The sequence below is a fragment of the Schistocerca cancellata genome, chromosome 1 (genome assembly GCF_023864275.1).
Source record: "Schistocerca cancellata isolate TAMUIC-IGC-003103 chromosome 1, iqSchCanc2.1, whole genome shotgun sequence".
In the NCBI taxonomy this organism is placed as follows: domain Eukaryota; kingdom Metazoa; phylum Arthropoda; class Insecta; order Orthoptera; family Acrididae; genus Schistocerca; species Schistocerca cancellata.
In genome coordinates, this window is record NC_064626.1 from 460,527,309 (window position 1) to 460,550,100 (window position 22,792).

The window sequence follows — 22,792 nt, forward strand, 5'->3', positions numbered from 1 at the left end:
TATACCTCTGTTAATGGACCGTTTCTACTGGAAACTTTTTGCTCTCCATACTTCGGGAGGTAATCGTATGATGAAAACAAGAAAAGAAATCCAGTAGAGTGGGCTTTAAAGTGCATACCTCAAGGGTTACGAGCAACTGTTCATCTTTGCTACTATAAAACCACGTCTACTCTACAAATGCTCATTGCTCTTAAGTATGCATTTTAGAATCCATGTTTTCTAGACAGTTTGGTCTTATTTTGGTCCATACTACTGTTGAAGCAAGCAATGAATTCCATATTGCAGGTGATTTTTGTTTGTGAAGTATTAAAGAAACTTAACATCTGCTGTGTGCAGGAAACACCTGAAAATTATCATTAACTTGCTGGGTAGATGGGATGTGAGAGGAAATCACATTTGGATCAAAAGTGGAAATTTTAGGTGTGTGTGTGTGTGTGTGTGTGTGTGTGTGTGTGTGTGTGTGTGTGTGTGTGTGTGAGAGAGAGAGAGAGAGAGAGAGAGAGAGAGAGAGAGAGAGCTGGGTTACATGTATAGTTATGACATTTTTTTTTTTTCAGGTCATCTGAAACAAGTTCTGGTACAGATCCGCAACGTAAGAAACGTGCGGAACGTTCTCAGTCTGTACCATCTGCAGGGAAAAGTCCAGATGAACGTTACAGTGAAACTGGTAAACATAATAATTTACTATCTTCAAAACACTAAAAGTCTTGAGGGCCCACATAATAAAATACTTTATGCAGAGTAGTGTGTTGTTCAAAACATCCTCAGATGTATAAAGCTTCTGGATTGTGTAATGCTTATCATACTGGTTAAGAGTAATAAGTGGTGAGTGAGGACACGTAAAATCTGGTCTGGGGCACTCTCCTGTAGGCTTGTTTGCAGAAAGAATACCACTATTGTAGCATTCCTGAAGTTTATCGGTCACAGAGTTGAGTATAGGTATTTGCTGAATAAAAGTCTCTGAGTTTATAGTTAACTAATGTTTCAAGACTATTTATGCACATTAAGCTACAAAGAGTGACTACTAGTAGGAGGATAGGTATTTTTATGTCATCTTGTAACCTGTGATGAGATATGAGTTTATTGCTAGTCCCATTACTCACTAGGAAAGGAAAAGATAAGTACTGAGCAAAGTGAAAGAAGAGAGAGGGTCCTAGTCAGTGCCACAACTCGTCAGCAAAGCAAGTGACTGTGTTCTTATATTCAGAATTAGAGCTGCTTACAATTATCTTCACAACAGAAGGACTAGGAATGCAGCATAATGCCACAGTCTTTGATCAAATTGTAAGATTCATGTTGCAGTAGATGAGACTGGCTACCTATTCACTACATGATACTTCAACATGAGGAATTAGTATGGTCCTGTCCAGCAGCCTTTACTGGTGTTAAGCTCCATGGAGTTCACTGTGCATCTCTTAACCACCATCCTTACCTCCTACTTGTGACTTCTAGGCCCTGTAGTCCCAGGGGGTGGTACAAGGACATAAACTCAATAGTGACAGTGTAGTTGGGTAGTTGTTGTTGTTGTTGTTGTTGTTGTTGTGGTCTTCAGTCTTGAGACTGGTTTGATGCAGCTCTCCATGTTACTCTATCCTGTGCATTCTTCATCTCCCAAAACGTACTGCAGCCTACATCCTTCTGAATCTGCTTAGTGTATTCATCTCTTGGTCTCCCTCTACGATTTTTACCCTCCACACTGCCTTCCAATAGCGAACTGGTGATTCCTCGATGCCTCAGAACATGTTCTACCAACCGATCCCTTCTTCTAGTCAAGTTGTGCCACAAACTCCTCTTCTCCCCAATTCTATTCAATTCCTCCTCATTAGTTATGTGATCTACCCATCTAATCTTCAGCATTCTTCTGTAGCACCACATTTCGAAAGCTTCTATTCTCTTCTTGTACAAACTATTTATCGTCCATGTTTCACTTCCATACATGGCTACACTCGATACAAATACTTTGAGAAACGACTTCCTGACATTTTAAATCTATACTCAATGTTAACAAATTTCTCTTCTTCAGAAACGCTTTCCTTGCCATTGCCAGTCTACATTTTATATCCTCTCTACTTTGACCATCATCAGTTACTTTTTTCCCCAAATAGCAAAACTCCTTTACTACTTTAAGTGTCTAATTTCCTAGTCTAATTCCCACAGCATCGCCCGACTTAATTCAACTACATTCCATTATCCTTGTTTTGCTTTTGTTGATGTTCATCTTATATCCTCCTTTCAAGACACTGTCCATTCCGTTCAACTGCTCTTCCAAGTTGGGTAGTATTGTTAACAAATGTATGCTTTCCATTGAGTAAAACTGTGTAGAAAAAATAACATATTGCTTTTGTAATTCTGTTGCTAGTGGATTGCACAGAAATAGGACTAAATTTGAACGACCCTTCAAGATTTAATAGCTCCTGGCTAGGGGCAAGAAAATTTCATGAAAATGGTAAGGCAAAAAAAAAAAAAAAAAAAAAAATTAGCAGTTTGTAGCAAGATAATATAAAATCAGCGATTTGTGCTGCGTAAAAGTGTTAAAAACCTGAGGGTGGCAGTTTAACAAAATTTTTGACTGGTCGTTATGGAATGTTGAAATTGCAGTTTGACTTCTAATGTCGTCAAGGCTGAGATTCATTCCCTGTGTGATGATCTTTGATGTGGCAGTGGAGATGGAAGATGGTGCCAAAATTGGGGGGGAAAAATATAGCAGAATGACACTGAATTTGGCAAAGAATACCAGATTTGGAAAAACACCGAATTTTTTCAAAATATATCCCCAAATTTGGGAAAAAAACAAGCTTGGGAAAAAAACCAGAACATGGCAAATAATATCAGACTGCACAAAAAGGCAACAAATTCAGCAAAAAATGTCCCTGAATTTGGTAAATTAAATCGCAGAATATGGCCAAAAAAAATCACTGAATATTCCAAAAATGACACGAACTTTGGCTAAAAATGACATCGAATTCGGCCAAAAGTAAAGCTGAATTAGTAATGAATATAATAGAGGGAAACATTCCATGTGGGAAAAATATATCTAAAAACAAAGATGATGTAACTTACCAAACGAAAGTGTTGGCATGTTGATAGACACACAAACACACACACAAAATTCAAGCTTTCGCAACCCATGGTTGCTTCATCAGGAAAGAGGGAAGGAGAGGGAAAGACGAAAGGATGTGGGTTTTAAGGGAGAGGGTAAGGAGTCATTCCACACACACACACACACACACACACACACACACACACACACACACACACACGTATGTGTGTATGCGCGTGTATACCTGTCCTTTTTTCCCCCCAAGGTAAGTCTTTCCACTCCCGGGATTGGAGTGACTCCTTACCCTCTCCCTTAAAACCCACATCCTTTCGTCTTTCCCTCTCCTTCCCTCTTCCCTGATGAAGCAACCGTTGGTTGCGAAAGCTTGAATTTTGTGTGTGTGTTTGTGTTTGTTTGTGTGACTATCAACATGCCAACGCTTTCGTTTGGTAAGTTACATCATCTTTGAATTAGTAATGAATTAGGCAAACACTGGATTTGGTGAAAAATCACTAAATACAGCAAAAATATCACTGAAATTGCTAAAAAAGACACTGATTTCAGCAAACAAATAAAACGAAGTTGGGCCAAGAAGCAACATTGAATTAGGTGAAAAAGTAACACATAATTAGGTCATAAAACAAAACAATTTTTTCCTGCTCCTACTTAGTAGGAAATAAACGGCATTTTTTTCCTTTGTGAGTATTAACCTAGATTTTTCCAACTCAAATTAAAGTACTCAGTCCCATTCACTGCTGAAAGTACAAGAAGGTTGAGCTCACCGTAGCGGTGTGTAAAGGAGGGCAAATTGTCAAGGAGACAGCTTTCCTGCATGAAATAGAAGTAACAAACTTCAAAATGCCACAATCACTTTAGTGTAGAGCATTTATTGAGATTACCAGTTTTGGCAAAGCTATTTTGCTGTCTTTGAGTATGTAAAGCCTAAACTGAGTAAGTACAAAACTGGATGTGGGATATCTACATTACATTTTTAACAAAATATGGTTACATAACATAACTAATGCACCACACCTCAAAGAATCTCGTCCATGCGTACAGTAATTTTTGTCACATAATAAAGTCATTCCAAGAACATGGCACAGTGTGTCGGCATGTCAGAAGTAAAACAATAATTATATGAAATATGATATACAGTGCACCAAATATGCATGCTTGTGCTAGTTTAAAATCTGAATACAGTGTGATATTATGTAGCAAACGCCGGCTGAAGTGGCCGTGCGGTTAAAGTCGCTGCAGTCTGGAACCGTAAGACCGCTACAGTCGCAGGTTCGAATCCTGCCTCGGGCATGGATGTTTGTGATGTCCTTAGGTTAGTTAGGTTTAAGTAGTTCTAAGTTCTAGGGGACTAATGACCTCAGCAGTTGAGTCCCATAGTGCTCAGAGCCATTTATGAAGCAAACATGAGATATTACAGTCGGGCATCAGGTGCCACCATAGTAGTAACAAACAGAATTACAGCATTTTGTATAAAGCCTAAGCACGAATATAAATTCATATACAAGTTTACAGTGTAATTATTCAGAGATTGATCCAAATCAGAGTATAATTTTTTATATTAAAAAGAAACTTCTTAAATTTTTTTAACATTTAATTCATAATTCTTAGTTAACCATCTTCCCCCATGAACCATGGACCTTGACGTTGAGGCTTGTGTGCCTCAGCGATACAGATGGCCTTACTGTAGGTGCAACTACAACGGTGGGGTATCTGTTGAGAGGCCAGACAAACATGTGGTTCCTGAAGAGGGGCAACAGCCTGTCAGTAGTTGCAGGGGCAACAGTCTGGATGATTGTCTGATCTGGCCTTGTAACACTAACCAAAACGGCCTTGCTGTGCTGGTACTGCAAACGGCTTAAAGCACGCGGAAACTACAGCCATATTTTTTCCTGAGGGCATGCAGCTTTACTGTATGGTTAAAATATTGGGTAAAATATTCCGGAGGTAAAATAGTCCCCCATTCGGATCTCCGGGCGGGGACTACTCAGGAGGACGTTGCTATCAGGAGAAAGAAAACTGACGTTCTACGGATCGGAGTGTGGAATGTCAGATCCCTTAATTGGGCAGGTGGGTTAGAAAATTTAAAAAGGGAAATGGATAGGTTAAAGTTAGATATAGTCAAAATTAGTGAAGTTTGGTGGCAGGAGGAACAAGACTTTTGGTCAGGTGAATACAGGGTTATAAATACAAAATCAAATAGGGGTAATGCAGTAGTAGGTTTAATAATGAATAACAAAATAGGAGTGTGGGTAAGCTACTACAAACAGCATAGTGAACGCATTATTGTGGCCAAGATAGACACGAAGCCCACACCTACTACAGTAGTACAAGTTTGTATGCCAACTAGCTCTGCAGATGATGAAGAAATTGATGAAATGTATGATCAGATAAAAGAAATTATTCAGGTAGGGAAGGGAGACGAAAATTTAGTAGCCATGGGTGATTGGAATTCGGCAGTAGGAAAAGGGAGAGAAGGAAACATAGTAGGTGAATATGGATTGGGGGGTAAGAAATGAAAGAGGAAGCCCCCTGGTAGAATTTTGCACAGAGCATAACTTAATCATAGCTAACACTTGGTTTAAGAATCATAAAAGAAGGTTTTATACATGGAAGAATCCTGGAGTTACTAGAAGGTATCAGATAGATTATACACTTCTGGAAATGGAAAAAAGAACACATTGACACTGGTGTGTCAGACCCACCATACTTGCTCCGGACACTGCGAGAGGGCTGTACAAGCAATGATCACACGCACGGCACAGCGGACACACCAGGAACCGCGGTGTTGGCCGTCGAATGGCGCTAGCTGCGCAGCATTTGTGCACCGCCGCCGTCAGTGTCAGCCAGTTTGCCGTGGCATACGGAGCTCCATCGCAGTCTTTAACACTGGTAGCATGCCGCGACAGCGTGGACGTGAACCGTATGTGCAGTTGACGGACTTTGAGCGAGGGCGTATAGTGGGCATGCGGGAGGCCGGGTGGACGTACCGCCGAATTGCTCAACACGTGGGGCGTGAGGTCTCCACAGTACTTCGATGTTGTCGCCAGTGGTCGGCGGAAGGTGCACGTGCCCGTCGACCTGGGACCGGACCGCAGCGACGCACGGATGCACGCCAAGACCGTAGGATCCTACGCAGTGCCGTAGGGGACCGCATCGCCACTTCCCAGCATATTAGGGACACTGTTGCTCCTGGGGTATCGGCGAGGACCATTCGCAACCGTCTCCATGAAGCTGGGCTACGGTCCCGCACACCGTTAGGCCGTCTTCCGCTCACGCCCCAACATCGTGCAGCCCGCCTCCAGTAGTGTCGCAACAGGCGTGAATGGAGGGACGAATGGAGACGTGTTGTCTTCAGCTATGAGAGTCGCTTCTGCCTTGGTGCCAATGATGGTCGTATGCGTGTTTGGCGCCGTGCAGGTGAGCGCCACAAGCAGGACTGCATACGACCGAGGCACACAGGGCCAACATCCGGCATCATGGTGTGGGGAGCGATCTCCTACACTGGCCGTACACCACTGGTGATCGTCGAGGGGACACTGAATAGTGCACGGTACATCCAAATCGTCATCGAACCCATCGTTCTACCATTCCTAGACCGGCAAGGGAACTTGCTGTTCCAACAGGACAATGCACGTCCGCATGTATCCCGTGCCACCCAATGTGCTCTAGAAGGTGTAAGTCAACTACCCTGGCCAGCAAGATCTCCGGATCTGTCCCCCATTGAGCATGTTTGGGACTGGATGAAGCGTCGTCTCACGCGGTCTGCACGTCCAGCACGAACGCTGGTCCAACTGAGGCGCCAGGTGGAAATGGCATGGCAAGCCGTTCCACAGGACTACATCCAGCATCTCTACGATCGTCTCCATGGGAGAATAGCAGCCTGCATTGCTGCGAAAGGTGGATATACACTGTACTAGTGCCGACATTGTGCATGCTCTGTTGGCTGTGTGCCTGTGGTTCTGTCAGTGTGATCATGTGATGTATCTGACCCCAGGAATGTGTCAATAAAGTTTCCCCTTCCTGGGACAATGAATTCACGGTGTTCTTATTTCAATTTCCAGGAGTGTATAATGGTAAGACAGGGATTTAGGAACCAGGTTTTAAATTTTAAGACATTTCCAGGGGCAGATGTTGAGTCTAACCACAATCTATTGGTTATGAACTGTAGATTAAAACTGAAGAAACTGCAAAAAGGTGGGAATTTAAGGAGATGGGACCTGGATGAACTGATTAAACCAGAGGTTGTACAGAGTTTCTGGGAGAGCATAAGGCAACAATTGTCACTAATTGGGGAAAGAAATACAGTAGAAGAAGAATGGGTAGCTTTGAGGGATGAAGTAGTGAAGGCAGCAGAGGATCAAGTAGGTAAATAGACGAGGGCTAGTAGAAATCCTTGAGTAACAGAAGAAATATCGAATTTAATTGATGGAAGGAGAAAATATAAAAATGCAGTAAATGAAGCAGGCAAAAAGGAATACAAACGTCTCAAAAATGAGATTGACAGGAAGTGCAAAATGGCTAAGCAGGAATGGCTAGAGGACAAATGTAAGGCTGTTGAGGCTTATCTCACGAGGGGTAAGATAGATACTGCCTACAGGAAAATTAAAGAGTCCTTCGCAGAAAAGAGAACCACTTGTATGAACATCAAGAGCTCAGATGGAAAATCAGTTCTAAGCAAAGAAGGGAAAGCAGAAGGGTGGAAGGAAACTCTACCACCTGGTGAGCAAGATGTATGAGACAGGCGAAATACCCTCAGACTTCAAGAAGAATATAATAATTCCAATCCCAAAGAAAGCCGGTGTTGACAGATGTGAAAATTATCGAACTATCAGTTTAATAAGTCACAGCTGCAAAATACTAATGCGAATTCTTTACAGACGGTTGGAAAAACTGGTAGAAGCCGAACTCGGGTACACTAAAAGTAGTAAAGGAGTTTTGCTGTTTGGGGAGCAAAGTAACTGATGATGGTCGAAGTAGAGAGGATATAAAATGTAGACTGGCAATGGCAAGGAAAGAGTTTCTGAAGAAGAAAAATTTGTTAACATCGAGTATAAATTTAAATGTCAGGAAATCGTTTCTCAAAGTATTTGAATGGAGTGTTGCCATGTATGGAAGTGAAACATGGACGATAGGTAGTTTAGACAAGAAGGGAATAGAAGCTTTCGAAATGTGGTGCTACAGAAGAATGCTGAAGATTAGATGGGTAGATCACATAACTAATGAGGAGGTATTGAATAGAATTGGGGAGAAGAGGAGTTTTTGGCACAACTTGACTCGAAGAAGGGATCGGTTGGTAGAACATGTTCCGAGGCATCGAGGAATCACCAGTTCGCTATTGGAGGGCAGTGTGGAGGGTAAAAATCGAAGAGGGAGACAAAGAGATGAATACACTAAGCAGATTCAGAAGAATGTAGGCTGCAGTAGGTACTGGGAGATGAAGAACCTTCCACAGGATAGAGTAGCATGGAGAGCTGCATCAAACCAGTCTCAGGACTGAAGACCACAACAACAATGGCTTTTCTATTATTTTCTTATCAAAGTATTAACATGGAACATCTTAGGCAAAACACAATTTCAGTACAACAAATTACATGCCTAATTGATTATGGTTTAATTTCTTTTCAATTATTCAGATATAAATCTGTAACTAATGTGGTTGTCCAGAAATAAGTTTCAGAAGAAATGAAACAATGGAAAATACAGGATGGAATGTAACAATATTAGAGAAGGAAAGTTGCTATACACCATATAGCAGAGATGCTGAGTCGCGATATGCACAACAAAAAGATTCACACAATAATAACTTTCAGCCATTAAGGCCACTGTCAGCAATAGTTACGCACACGCACACATGTGTGCGCAAACGCAACTTACACACGTCTGCAGTCTCGGATAACTGAAAACAACCTGCGAGCAGCAGCTCCAGTGCATGATGGGAGTGCCGACTGGGTGGAGGTAAGGAGGAGGAGGGATAGTATGGTGGGGGTGGTAGACAGTGAAGTGCTGCAGTTTAGATGGAGGGCAGGAGAGAAAGTGGGGGGTGGGGGAGGAAGTAGCAGAAAGGGGAGAAATAAAAAGAAATTAAAAGACTGGGTGTGGCGGTAGTGCTGTGTAGTGCTGGAATGGGAACAGGGAGGGGGCTGGATGGGTGAGGACAGTGACTAACGAAGATTGAGACCTGGAGTGTTACGGGAACATAGGATGTATTGTAGGGAAAGTTCCTACCTGCACAATTCAGAAAAGCTGGTGTTGGTGGGAAGGATCCATATGGCACAGGCTGTAAAGCAGTCATTGAGATGAGGGATATCGTGTTTGGCAGCGTGTTCAGCTACGGGTGGTCCACTTGTTTTTTGGCCACAGTTTGTCGGTGGCCATTCATCCGGGCAGACAGCTTGTTGGTTGTCATGCCTACATAGAATGCAGCACAGTGGTTGTAGCTTAGCTTGTAAATCACATGACTGGTTTCACATTTAGCCCTGTCTTTGATGGGATAGGTGATGTTAGTGACTGGACTGGAGTAGGTGGTGGTAGGAGGATGTATGGGACAGGTCTTGCTTCTAGGTCTAGTACAGGGGTATGAGCCAGAGGTAAGTAATTGGGAGCAGGGGTTGTGTAAGGATGGACGAGTATGTTGTGAAGGTTCGGTGTACGGCGGAATACTACTGTGGGAGGGGTAGGAAGGATAGTAGGCAGGACATTTGTCATTTCAGGGCACAACAAGAGGTAATCGAAACCCTGATGGAAAATGTAATTCAGTTGCTCCAGTCCTGGATGGTACTGAGTTACGAGGGGAGTGTTCCTCTGTGGCCGGACTGTGGGACTTTGGGAGGTGGTGGGAGACTGGTAAGATAAGGCATGGGAGATTTCTTTTTGTACAAGGTTGTAAGGATAATTACGGTCAGTGAAGGCTTCAGGTTTTGCATCTAGGTCTATTACAGGGGTATGAGCCATGAGGTAAGGAATTGGGAGCAGGGGTTGTGTAAGGATGGACGAGTATGTTGTGAAGGTTTGGTGTACGGCGGAATACTACTGTGGGAATGTGACGACCACGGGTGGCTAGGGTGTATGGAAGGGACTTCTTGGTATGGAATGGGTGGCAGCTGTCGAAGTGGAGGTATTGCCGGTGGTTAGTAGGTTTGATATGGACGAAGGTCTCTGAGGTGGAGGTCAACATCTAGGAAGGCGGCTTGTTGGGTTGAGTAGGACCAGGTGAAGCAAATAGGGGAGAAGTTGTTGAGGTTCTGGAAGAATGTCTGTAGGGTGTCCTCACCTTCAACCCAGATAGCAAATCTTCCACTTCGACAGCTGCCCCACATTCCATACCAAGAAGGCTCTTCCGTACAGCCTAGCCACCAGTGGTTGTCGCATCTGCAGTGATGAGCAGTCCCTTTCAAAATATACCGAGGGACTCATTGAAGCCTTCACTGACCGTAATCATCCTCCCAACCTTGTACAAAATATGCCACACCCAGTTTTGTACTTACTTAACATATGCTTCACAGACCCAAAGATGGAAACATAGTGTCCTGAAACTGATAATCTGAATGGCTCTACTAAAGCAATCGTGCCATTCTGAAGTTTATTACTTCTATTATGTATCAAGCTAGATTGCTCAATAAACACATGAAAAGTATGATGGAATCTGAAACATTTAGGGTATATACACATTTCCCCCCCCCCCCCCCCCCCCCCTTTTCTGCCCGAAATACACTGAAGGCAAAATGTGCTTCAAATGCCAGAAGAAGCAATTTGATCATTTCAGCCTTCTGCTGTGATAAGTGTGATCTACTGGGTATAATTAAACTTTCCCTATTTAACATGTTATAACAAGGAAGCTAATTACGATATGAGTACCAAACTTGTTAGCATTAATGTCCAGAGTATGGGGTGCACGATTTCCATGCGTCACAGCGCCACCATTCAGTTCCCAGGTGCTGTGGTCAGTCGTCTTGACGGACCAGTCGCAGTGCACTTACTGATGTGTCAGCATGAGCTTGGACAAAAGGAGCACAGCATTATAGGCAAAGCTCTATTATCAAAACAACAGTAATGCTGCAGCTGCACTTCGAGAATATCACCATCTGAAAGCATTACAGAAGGGTCTTCTTTCTCCATCTGCTGTGCAGAGCATGATGAAGTTAGAGTTTTCTGAAGAACTGGGTGTTGCTCCAGGAAGAGTCCAATGATCGGTTCCACCATAGGTGGTTGATGAAATTGCTGTTGCTGTGGCAGACAACACTGTGCGTAATTCCCGATCTTCAGGTCCATATTTTACAGCAGCTAGCTCCACAGGACGTGCAACGAAGTGTTGACTTTGCTCTCCACTTTATCACAAGGCTGAAGTTGAAAAGGGCTGGCCTTAGGTCATGCTATGGACAGACGAAGCTCATTTTTGTTTGGCGGTTGAGATGAACACACTGAATTGTCAAGTGCGAGGATCTTCACCTTCACTCACTGTACATGAAGTTCCACTGTATTGTGAACATGTCACCGTATGGTGTGGCTTCATGGCTACATTCACCACTGCGTGCCCCCCCCCCCCCCCCCCGCCTTTTTTTTTTTTTTTTTTTTTTTTTTTTTTTTTTTTTTTTTTTTTTTTTTTTTTTTTTTAAAATATATATTTACAGGTTGGCACTGAAAGACTAAAGACGTGCAACATTACCGGCCAGCGCTACTGCAATATGCCTTGCTAGCATATCATGCCCACCCTATAGGAGAGAGACGCTTTGAACTCAACAGTTTTCATGCAAGATGGGACCCCACCACACATCGCTCGTGAATTTACCTGCTTCTCTGAAACACATTTGGAAATGATTGAATTATCAGCCGATCATTTCCAAATGCTCGGCTGCCACGATCACCTGATCTCACTCCCTGTGATTTCTGGTTGTGGGGCTACCAGGAGAACAGGGTTTACCAGGGGAACATTCACACATGTGCTGATCTGAAGCACAATATATCAAGAGAGGTAGCCATTATACCTACAAACATGCTTCGTTCTGCTGTGCAGAATGCAATCCTGCACTTTCAGAGTCTTCGGGACACTGATGGATGCCATATTGAACCCCTTTTTTAGCAGTAATGGTACAAGTATTTAATAGTACCGTAGCCGAACATTAAAAGTTTTTCAATTTAATTGGTTCTGAATATTTTGCTTCCCTGTGTCCTTGACATTATTGCCTCCAAGTTTTGCACTTAAACATTAATTAGTTTCAGTTTTATGATGTGTTGAATAGGGAAAGTTTAATAATAACCACCCAGTATTTGTTCCTTGCTGTAGTCTATAATTCTTCTCTCTCTCTCTCTCTCTCTCTCTCTCTCTGTCTCTCTCTCTTTCTATTTCTCTTTCTAGCTCTTGTAGTCAACATTGCTTTAGAAATATTTTTATTTGTTAAATGATCGTCTGTCAAAGGACTGTCTTCCTACAATAGCTTTAAGTTATAAGAATTTTAATATAACATTTGTGTTCAGAACTGTTGGATTAATCCTCTTCCAAAGTACTTTTCTTCCTCATCTCATTTTACAGTATCTAAGTATCTTTCAATTATAATTATGCCTTTTAACATTTTGGTAAAGTACAGTAACTCTGGTGTGAATTCTTGCAGGTGTTGTCCGCACTCCTGGAATACCACCACCATTAATACCGAAAGTGAATACTGTATTTGATATTCATGTAACAATGGCTTCAAACCCCAGCAACTTTATGGTAAGCAAGGCTAAATAATTGTTTGACATCAGTACACAGAACTTTGCTCCCAGATATTAGAATCTACCGTGTGAAAGTAAGCTAACAGCTATGTGACACCAAGAGCATTTTAAATTTTCTAAATACTAGTTAAGGAGCCTTAGTGCTTTGAGGAAGTCGAATGTCAGTGATCATAGCTTCAGTAATTGTACTTATTCTAGTTTCATAAATATCAGCAATTGTTTCACTATGGATGAAGATTTTTGTATGTGTCAATTGTCAGTACTATTCAGTAGTGCTACAGAGAGAACCTTTTACCTGCAGGTTATTGATAGATAGTAACAGTTCCCTGTTATTAGGATGTGGGAGACAGAGATAAAAATCTCAATGTGTGTCTATCCTCATTTTCACAACTGGGGGAGGGAAAGGTCTCAATCTGGGGTCTGGGTGATATTCCCTTCTTTCTTGATCTTTCTCTCCTCCTCCTCCTCAAGGAAAGAGCTAATGTTTCTAACAGTTAGGCTAGTGTTATACTTTTGTATGTTTCTGTTGGCAGTACAACACATTTTGCCTCCTGAAGGAAATAACTGGCCAGCACTTCTGACTAATAATATTTGTTTAACAAGTAGTCTACATTGGAGACATGAGCTTTCCTGTAGAGAATTGTTACTACAAATGCTAGGCTGCACCTCTAGAAAATTATTGGGTGAAAATGAGTAAGTCAAAATCTTGACTTTACCATTCTAATTAATCTGAAGTCTGGAATTTCACCTGTCTCGCAATTCAACTTGAAAAATATTTTGTACATGCATATAAATGTTAATGTAATAATCATAGTCATGTTCACTAAATCATAAATCTGACAAGTGGAACAGCATGTTGCACAACTACCATTGAACACCTGAAAACTGGACCGAGCGGGGTGGCGCAGTGGTTAGACACTGGACTCGCATTTGGGAGGACGACGATTCAATCCCGCGTCCGGCCATCCTGATTTAGGTTTTCCGTGATTTCCGTATATCGCTCCAGGCAAATGCCGGGATGGTTCCTTTGAAAGGGCACGGCCGACTTCCTTCCCCGTCCTTCCCTAATCCGATGAGACCGATGACCTCGCTGTCTGGTCTCCTTCCCCAAACCAACCAACCAACCAACCTGAAAACTGGGCATTCACATGGTGTACCTCTCCATTGTAGAAGTTGATGTAATGTTACTGTTGTTATTTTATGCAGGAAGATGTAAAGTTGCATATTTTCACTGATCTTTTGGGGATGTGCACAGTTTCAAACATTGTCATAATTTGGTCTGATATAATAAACTTGCAACTGGTACATTTACTGTGCCCCTGCACCCTCTCTTTTCTTTCCACTGATTTCGTGTCTGATACAATTGGTCTTTGGCTGGAAATTGGACACAAGTACTTTATCTTCCAAATTCTACCAAATGGTAGAACAAACTACTTCTTTGTATCTGCATATATTCATCCAACAATTACACATTGAAAACAAGTCGTGCAGTGTGTGTCTCCATATAATAATTGACATTACACGTGTTAGGTACATCAGATTTGATGTATCGTAGCAGAGAACTCAAACTACTATTACTTTTTGTCTTGTGATTTAATTTCTGAGTGTCACAAATGTCCGTCTTTTGTGGAGCATGGTGTAACTCCAAGGTGGGGTTGGTTGCAAGGAGAAACCACCAAACCAACATGTGCTGCAACGCTTGAGCCACTGCCAGTGTTGCCCCATCTGGTATAAAGATTGTGTCCCTCCTCACTTAATTACATACACAGCAAACTATATGCATGTGCAGCCTTACCAGGTAAACCAGTGGAAAATATTTTTGTGATTGACGATCGTCATTCATCGGTACTATTGACATGGTGTAATACATCACTTTAACAAATTGATAGGGTAAACCAAAAGTTAACAATACCTTTTACTGATATTATTTCTGCACTCCCATGCTGAGATGTTCCTGGAAAGGCAGTGGGGGTAAAAACTTCTCGGTGCAGTATGTGCCTTAATTCTCACATTTTGCCATTGTTTATACTTGGTGTGAGCATTTAGTTATGACTTCTATTCGATAAAATGAAGATCTTTACCATATTGTACCCCATACTTCCCTAACCTCAGCTTGTGCTGTGCCCCTGATGATGATGTCAACTGGATGTTAAACCCTGATCTTCCTTCCTAACTTTGTTGAGCCCAGTATCTCAGCAAAGCTGTGATGTTCATTATTCATCATTACAGTCTACTGTCCTTACAGCTTTGAAGGTGAAAGAAAATTGAAATTTTTGGTTAGTTTTTAAGACCATTATTGTTGTAAAGATTCAAATGGTAATTTACCAACAAAAAAATGCAAATAAATTTAGAAGGAAACAGTGGTACTAATAATGTTAACATTTATTGTTAAGTTATTACACATTGTAAAAGTATGTACAGCAGTTTCATATTTGGATGTAAGATGTCACTGTTATTTCTGAATGATGAATTTTTGTATAAAACATTGTTGTATAGTCTGTTAAATATAATAGATTCCGTAAAGATTGAAGTTTGTGACTGAAACAGATGTTGTGGTGATACAGAATAATCCAGATGGAAGTACTTACTTTATTCTCGTTAAAATTGTGTGTGTCTTCACAAATAAAGAACATTCATAAATTCCCATTACAAACTTCTTGGACTTAAAGAGGGGAGTGAATATATAGTATATTGAATTCAAACCCCTTGTTGGGAAATACACGGTTTCTGTGCTATAATCATTTGAAAACGTGTCGGTAACGCAACCACCTGTACAGGTAATTAATTTGGAGTAACCCAGTACAACACTTGTTTTTGATTTTCACTCATTAATAGCCATAGAAATTGCTTGTGTACTCATTGACATGTTCTCTTCAACATGATACAGTACGGCCTCTTGCAGTTTTGGTGTGTGGCGTTTCCTTGGAGCACCACAACTATGCCTGCTGATGATGAAGATACACTTTGTAGAAGCCATTACATAATTTTGGTGAAAAATATATTGATGGAATCGGATGTTGTGGAGAATGATCTTGATAAAGCCAACGGGCAACTCTTCCATAACTGTGAGCTTCGCCATTCAGAAAGATCGTGTAGGTGTAACCTGCAAACATTTACTGTGCCATGTTACTCTAACACTCTCAGACATGTGACTGAGGCTTGAACCATGTCAGAGATAGGGTAGACATCAAATGGCAGAGGCCAGTCTAATGTAATCACCTTCCATCATGACTACTGTGTTGCATACCTATCTAGCAAATAAGTTTTCAAACAGCTGTAGCATGGAAACTGTACATTGCCCCTATTCAGAATATTATGTGCTCCACTCTGCAAGTCATAGAAGCTAATAATGGGAATTTCTGAACACCTTGTACATCTTATTCCAGTTATAATAGCTAAAATAAAATTTTCTGGTTGTGTTTCAGGTACAAGCTTATGAAAACCTTGCAGCACTTGATGAAATGATGGACAAACTCCAAGAGAGGTACAATGAAATTGGTGGTAGCTCAGTTCCACAAAGTATAGTTGAGGGAGAATTTTATGCAGTTCTTCATTCTGACCAGCTCTGGTACAGGTAATTAATTTCCTACAGCTGGTAATTTTGTGCTGTTGTCATTCATTTTTATGGTGGTAAGAGGTAGTATAACTGTTATACATTGTTTTCAGTTTCGTTCCTTATTCCCTTCAGTCATTCTCTCCATTATTTTGGTTTAATAATCAGTAAACTCTCCCTTGTATATTTATGACTTTGCTGAATTTTGGTGAAAAGACACTTCTGTGGATGTTCTATAAAATTTAGTGATTACTCTGGAGAGAAGAGTATTAGCTAATTTTAAAGAATTACAGTCAGAGTGAGTACTAAAGAATTACAGTCTTGAGTGAATGAGTACTAAAGAGTTACAATCAGTGAAAGAGTAAAATCAAACAAAGAGTTGTTAATATGGAGCAAGTTGTAACACTCACTTGCTGTGGCACAAACAGCAACCGTCTTGGAGGCTTTTTAATTTTGACCGTATGTTTGTCTAATGGATAAAGGGTATCGTTCAGTAATTTGGAATGTATGGTAATTTATAGAAAAACTAAGTAGGCTTTTACTTTGGGGTTAATGAAAGTAGTAAAGTTCATGTACAAATGAAAAATTGACCGGTCACCAGCCCAACTAGGCACATTAATTTGAAAATTGAATATTAATTGTTGTAGTGACTTTCATTAAGACTCCTTTTGAATAGCACACTGGATAGACACGAACACAGGGCTAATCTAAGATGTGGGTAGCAGTAGTTACCATTAGTGCACAAACCAGTAATCATAGAAAGCAAAATTGTACCTCACTCATAATAACAACAGTTACAGTCACGATCCTTATGCGACCCAGTACTGAGATGATACTGCAGGAAGCACTGAACCAGAGTTGGACATGGAAATGTTTCTGACGTAACTGACATATAAATACCACAAATAAAATTAAATAATACTACAATTACACTGTTTATACTCCCATTTATAGAAAGGTATCAGATTTCTTTAGTAGCGATAATATTCCAATTATCTTTTTAATATGGGAATAATATGGTGGGGGCCCATAAACTGATACAGTATCACTACTCAAACTCTTTGATTATTTCAGTAGTAAGATGCAATTCAACTAAATTTAATTCTTAGCCCCACTTGGAATAGTTTGTTGTAATCTTTCAAAGCAAATTACTCAACACTGAGCTTGGTTAACTTAAAAAAAATCGTTTATGGTAGTATGTTGTTGTTGTTGTTGTGGTCTTCAGTCCTGAGACTGGTTTGATGTAGCTCTCCATGCCACTCTATCCTGTGCAAGCTTCTTCATCTCCCAGTACCTACTGCAACTTACATCCTTCTGAATCTACTTAGTGTATTTATCTCTTGGTCTCCCTCTACAATTTTTACCCTCCACGCTGCCCTCCAATACTAAATTGATGCCTCAGAACATGTCCTACCAACCGATCCCTTCTTCTGGTCAAGTTGTGCCACAAACTTCTCTTCTCCCCAATCCTATTCAATACTTCCTCATTAGTTATGTGATCTACCCATCTAATCTTCAGCATTCTTCTGTAGCACCACATTTCGAAAGCTTTTATTCTCTTCTTGTCCAAACTAGTTATTGTCCATGTTTCACTTCCATACATGGCTACACTCCATACAAATACTTTAAGAAATGACTTCCTGACACTTAAATCTATACTCGATGTTAACAAATTTCTCTTCTTCAGAAACGCTTTCCTTCCCATTGCCAGTCTACATTTTATATCCTCACTACTTCGCCCATCATCAGTTATTTTGCTCCCCAAATAGCAAAACTCCTTTGCTACTTTAAGTGTCTCATTTCCTAATCTAATTTCCTCAGCATCACCCGACTCAATTCGACTACATTCCATTATCCTCGTTTTGCTTTTGTTGATGTTCATCTTATATCCTCCTTTCAAGACACTGTCCATTCCGTTCAACTGCTCTTCCAAGTCCTTTGCTGTCTCAGACAGAATTACAATGTCATCGGCGAACCTCAAAGTTTTTATTTCTTCTCCATGGATTTTAATACCTACTCTGAATTTTTCTTTTGTTTCCTTTACTGCTTGCTCAATATACAGATTGAATAACATCCGGGAGAGGCTACAACCCCCTCTTACTCCCTTCCCAACCACTGCTTCACTTTCATGTCCCTCGACTCTTATAACTGCCATCTGGTTTCTGTACAAATTGTAAATAGCCTTTCGCTCCCTGTATTTTACTCCTGCCACCTTTAGAATTTGAAAGAGAGTATTCCAGTCAACATTGTCAAAAGCTTTCTCTAAGTCTACAAATGCTAGAAACATAGGTTTGCCTTTCCTTAATCTTTCTTCTAAGATAACTCGTAAGGTCAGTATTGCCTCACGTGTTCCAGTGTTTCTACGGAATCCAAACTGATCTTCCCTGAGGTCGGCTTCCACCAGTTTTTCCATTCGTCTGTAAAGAATTCGTGTTAGTATTTTGCAGCTGTGGCTTATTAAACTGATAGTTCGGTAATTCTCACATCTGTCAGCACCTGCTTTCTTTGGGATTGGAATTATTATATTCTTCTTGAAGTCTGAGGGTATTTCGCCTGTTTCATACATCTTGCTCACCAGATGATAGTGTTATGTCAGGACTGGCTCTCCCAAGGCTGTCAGTAGTTCCAATGGAATGTTGTCTACTCCGGGGGCCTTGTTCCGACTCAGGTCTTTCAGTGCTCTGTCAAACTCTTCACGCAGTATCATATCTCCCATTTCATCTTCATCTACATCCTCTCCCATTTCCATAATATTGTCCTTAAGTACATCGCCCTTGTATACACCCTCTATATACTCCTTCCACCTTTCTGCTTTCCCTTCTTTGCTTAGAACTGGGTTTCCATCTGAGCTCTTGATGTTCATACAAGTGGTTCTCTTTTCTGCGAAGGTCTCTTTAATTTTCCTGTAGGCAGTATCTATCTTACTCCTCATGAGATAAGCCTCTACATCCTTACATTTGTCCTCCAGCCATTCCTGCTTAGCCATTTTGCACTTTCTGTCGAACTCATTTTTGAGACATTTGTATTCCTTTTTGCCTGCTTCATTTACTGCATTTTTATATTTTCTCCTTCCATCAATTAAATTCAATATTTCTTCTGTTATCTAAGGATTTCTACTAGCCCTCATCTTTTTACCAACTTGATCCTCTGCTGCCTTCACTACTTCATCCCTCAGAGCTACCCATTCTTCTTCTACTGTATTTCTTTCCCCCATTCCTGTCAATTGTTCCCTTATGCTCTCCCTGAAACTCTGTACAACCTCTGGTTCTTTCAGTTTATCCAGGTCCCATCTCCTTAAATTCCCACCTTTTTGCAGTTTCTTCAGTTTTAATCTATAGGTCATAACCAATAGATTGTGGTCAGAGTCCACATCTGCCCCTGGAAATGTCTTACAATTTAAAACCTGGTTCCTAAATCTCTGTCTTACCATTATATAATCTATCTGAAACCCGTCAGTATCTCCAGGCTTCTTCCATGTATACAACCTTCTTTTATGATTCTTAAACCAAGTGTTAGCTATGATTAAATTGTGCTGTGTGCAAAATTGTACCAGGTGGCTTCCTCTTTCATTTCTTAGCCCCAATCCATATTCACCTACTACGTTTACTTCTCTCCCTTTTCCTACACTCGAATTCCAGTCACCCATGACTATTAAATTTCTGTCTCCCTTCACTATCTGAATAATTTCTTTTATTTCATCATACATTTCTTCAATTTCTTCGTCATCTGCAGAGCTAGTGGGCATATAAACTTGTAATAGTAAACTTGTAATAGTAATCAAGACTAAATTCTCAAGACTAAATTATGTTTCAAATAAGTATAACTTATGTGCATTTTTCATCACCTGTGAAGCAGGTATTTTAGTCAGCAACATCTACACAGTCTGGCACTGAATTTATGCATATTTAATACACAGAAATAAATTACTAGTTTGTTTGAAACACGATAGTCGGTTTTCTGACCACTTAGGAGGGGATCCTGCATAGGTTCATGATTAGGATAAAGATACTGATCTAAACACAGGTTTATAGCACTTGGATGATTATTATTAAATCACTCGCACAAATTAACTGGTCCATGCTGTAATACATATCTGTGTGCATGAAATTGGTGGAGCAGTGGCGAAGTGGTGGTGGTAAGCAACGTGGCGGCTAACTGTACTCATGGCTCTTGGTGTTTGAATGCTCTTTACAATTTATTCATGGCGACGGATTTTTAATGTATTAGAGCCATTCCTTATTGCCGAAAGTACCATGCAACAGCCAAACTTACATCTGAGGCAAAATTCCTTGCAAAACGGCCTCTAAATGCCTCCCTTGGCACCCTCAATGTGTACCATGCAACGGCTAGCCACTGACTGCGTACTGTTTCCACCAAGGAGCCTCCCAGTTCGACTGCCAAAACCACCTTTTGCATCACTCCAAGCCACTTCCGTTGCAGAGAGACTTCCCTACATCTTTTATGTTATACAATACAAGTGTCCTATGCATGAACCAGCTTCCAATATACAATGTTTTCTTTATGAACATACATATATTATAAAATTTCATTATTTTAAACGTAATTTAGTTTTTCCATAAATACATTACAAACTTTAAATTTCCTGTTACAAATCAATTTCATTAAGTAACAAAGAACAAACATTTCATAATCACAGATACACAATTACATAATATAAACCTACTTCTCATAGATATAGATGCTAAAAAGTGCTTTGGGGACAATGCCTACATACTCAGTTACAGTTCAGCATCTGGGGACAACCATTGCAAACTGCTACATGAAAAATTTAACTCACCTGTAGTTACATCAGTTATTCAGAGAGGTGACTGGAGGACCATTTGGGGTTAGCTGGTCAGTGAAGCACCTCATCCACATGCTTGTACCCACTGATGTTGCCGATATGCACTGTGGCAGTCACACTCATCTTCAAAATAAAATACATGTTGACTATTTTGACAACAGTGTTGTACTTCATTTTGCAGAGAAAATGGAAGAGGAAGCTTTGGAGATCATGCATATCCACAGATAAGACCTCAACACCTGCTTTTAATGATCCAGATCAATGGAACATCAAAGACAGTAATTATTTAAAAAAAAGTTGTGTGTGTGTGTGTGTGTGTGTGTGTGTGTGGGGGGGGGGGGGGGGGGTGTAACGTCAGATGCGATGAGCCACAGACCTTTGTATGTCATGAATACTCAAGCTGCAGTCCAGGGAGGGACCATTTGTAGGCACACAGGGAGATTCACATGCTGCCGTAAGTTTGGATGCAGTAAGGGAAAAATCATCTATACTCCATTCAGTAGGGTTAGACACATTGTGTGCAGCATCTCTAGGAAATAAGCAGTGACTGTAATGATCGACGTTCCAGATGTCATTGATATCATCCAATAGCCTACAACATTCACTAAGAGATGTTACTTTTTCACAGTAAAAGAGCGTTTTCATCTCAGTTATGGCAGCACATCATCGCTGATACTCACAGCCAGAATATTACAATAATATTACATTACTTATGGACACTACATTAGGGAGGATGTCGTAGACTTCATTGTTGCATACACAGATGATTTTTTGAAAGTTTCCTAAGAAGACTCTGTGACATAGCGGCAAGCAAAAGCAGCAGAGGTCCCATTGGTGATGCAGCAAGTATGCCTAAACAACAGGCTCACAATAGCTGCCCTTAAGACCAATATTTTTACTCCTGAAAGATGGATTATGCTTAACAAGAAATCCCACCATCAAATTAAGAGGAATTTCCATTTGCTGGAGTGAGGTGCGTTGAAGTGAAAAAGTTATTATTTTTTATTATTCAGTAAACCCATCGAGAAAGGACGCAAAATCATGCCGGAGTCAGCTTGAGTTGGAACTGTAAACTGAAGCGCCAACGTAACTGGTATAGGTATGCTTGTTCAAATACAGAGATCTGTAAATGGATCACGGCGCTGTGGTCGGCAATGCCTATGTAAGACAACAAGTGTCTGACGCAGTTGGTAGATCGGTTACTGCTGCTACAATGGCTGGTTATCAAGGTTTAGATGAGTTTGAACATGGTGTTATAATCGGCGCACGGGTGATGAGACACAACATCTCTGAGGTAGCGATGAAGTGGGGATTTCTCTGTACAATCATTTCAAAAGTGTACTGTGAATATCTAGAATCCGGTAAAACATTAAATCTCCGACATCACTGCGGCTGGAAAAAGATGCTGCCAGAGCGGGACCAACGACAACTGAAGAGAATCGTTCAACGAGATAGAAGTGCAAACCTTCCGCAGATTGCTGCAGATTTCAGTGCTGGGCCATCAAAAAGTGTCAGTGTGAGAACCATTCAACGAAACATCATCGATATGGGCTTTCGGAGCTGGAGGCTCACTCATGTACCCTTGATGACTGCATGACACAAAGCTTTACACCTCGCCTGGGCCTGTCTACACCAACATTGGACTGTTGATGACCGGAAACGTGTTGCC

The 22,792-nt window shown here is 40.9% G+C and overlaps 1 protein-coding gene across 2 annotated transcripts in view; it reads left to right on the forward strand.

Annotated features, from left to right (window-relative positions):
* The window catches only part of LOC126177028 (tudor domain-containing protein 7-like), a 231,172-nt gene that overhangs the window by 175,612 nt on the left and 32,768 nt on the right, over positions 1-22,792 (forward strand). For both annotated transcript variants that reach the window (XM_049924262.1, XM_049924270.1), the window contains exons 16-18: positions 558-667; positions 12,664-12,764; positions 16,192-16,340. In XM_049924262.1, coding sequence (XP_049780219.1) covers positions 558-667; positions 12,664-12,764; positions 16,192-16,340 — 360 coding nt within the window. The remainder of the gene's footprint in view (positions 1-557; positions 668-12,663; positions 12,765-16,191; positions 16,341-22,792) is intronic.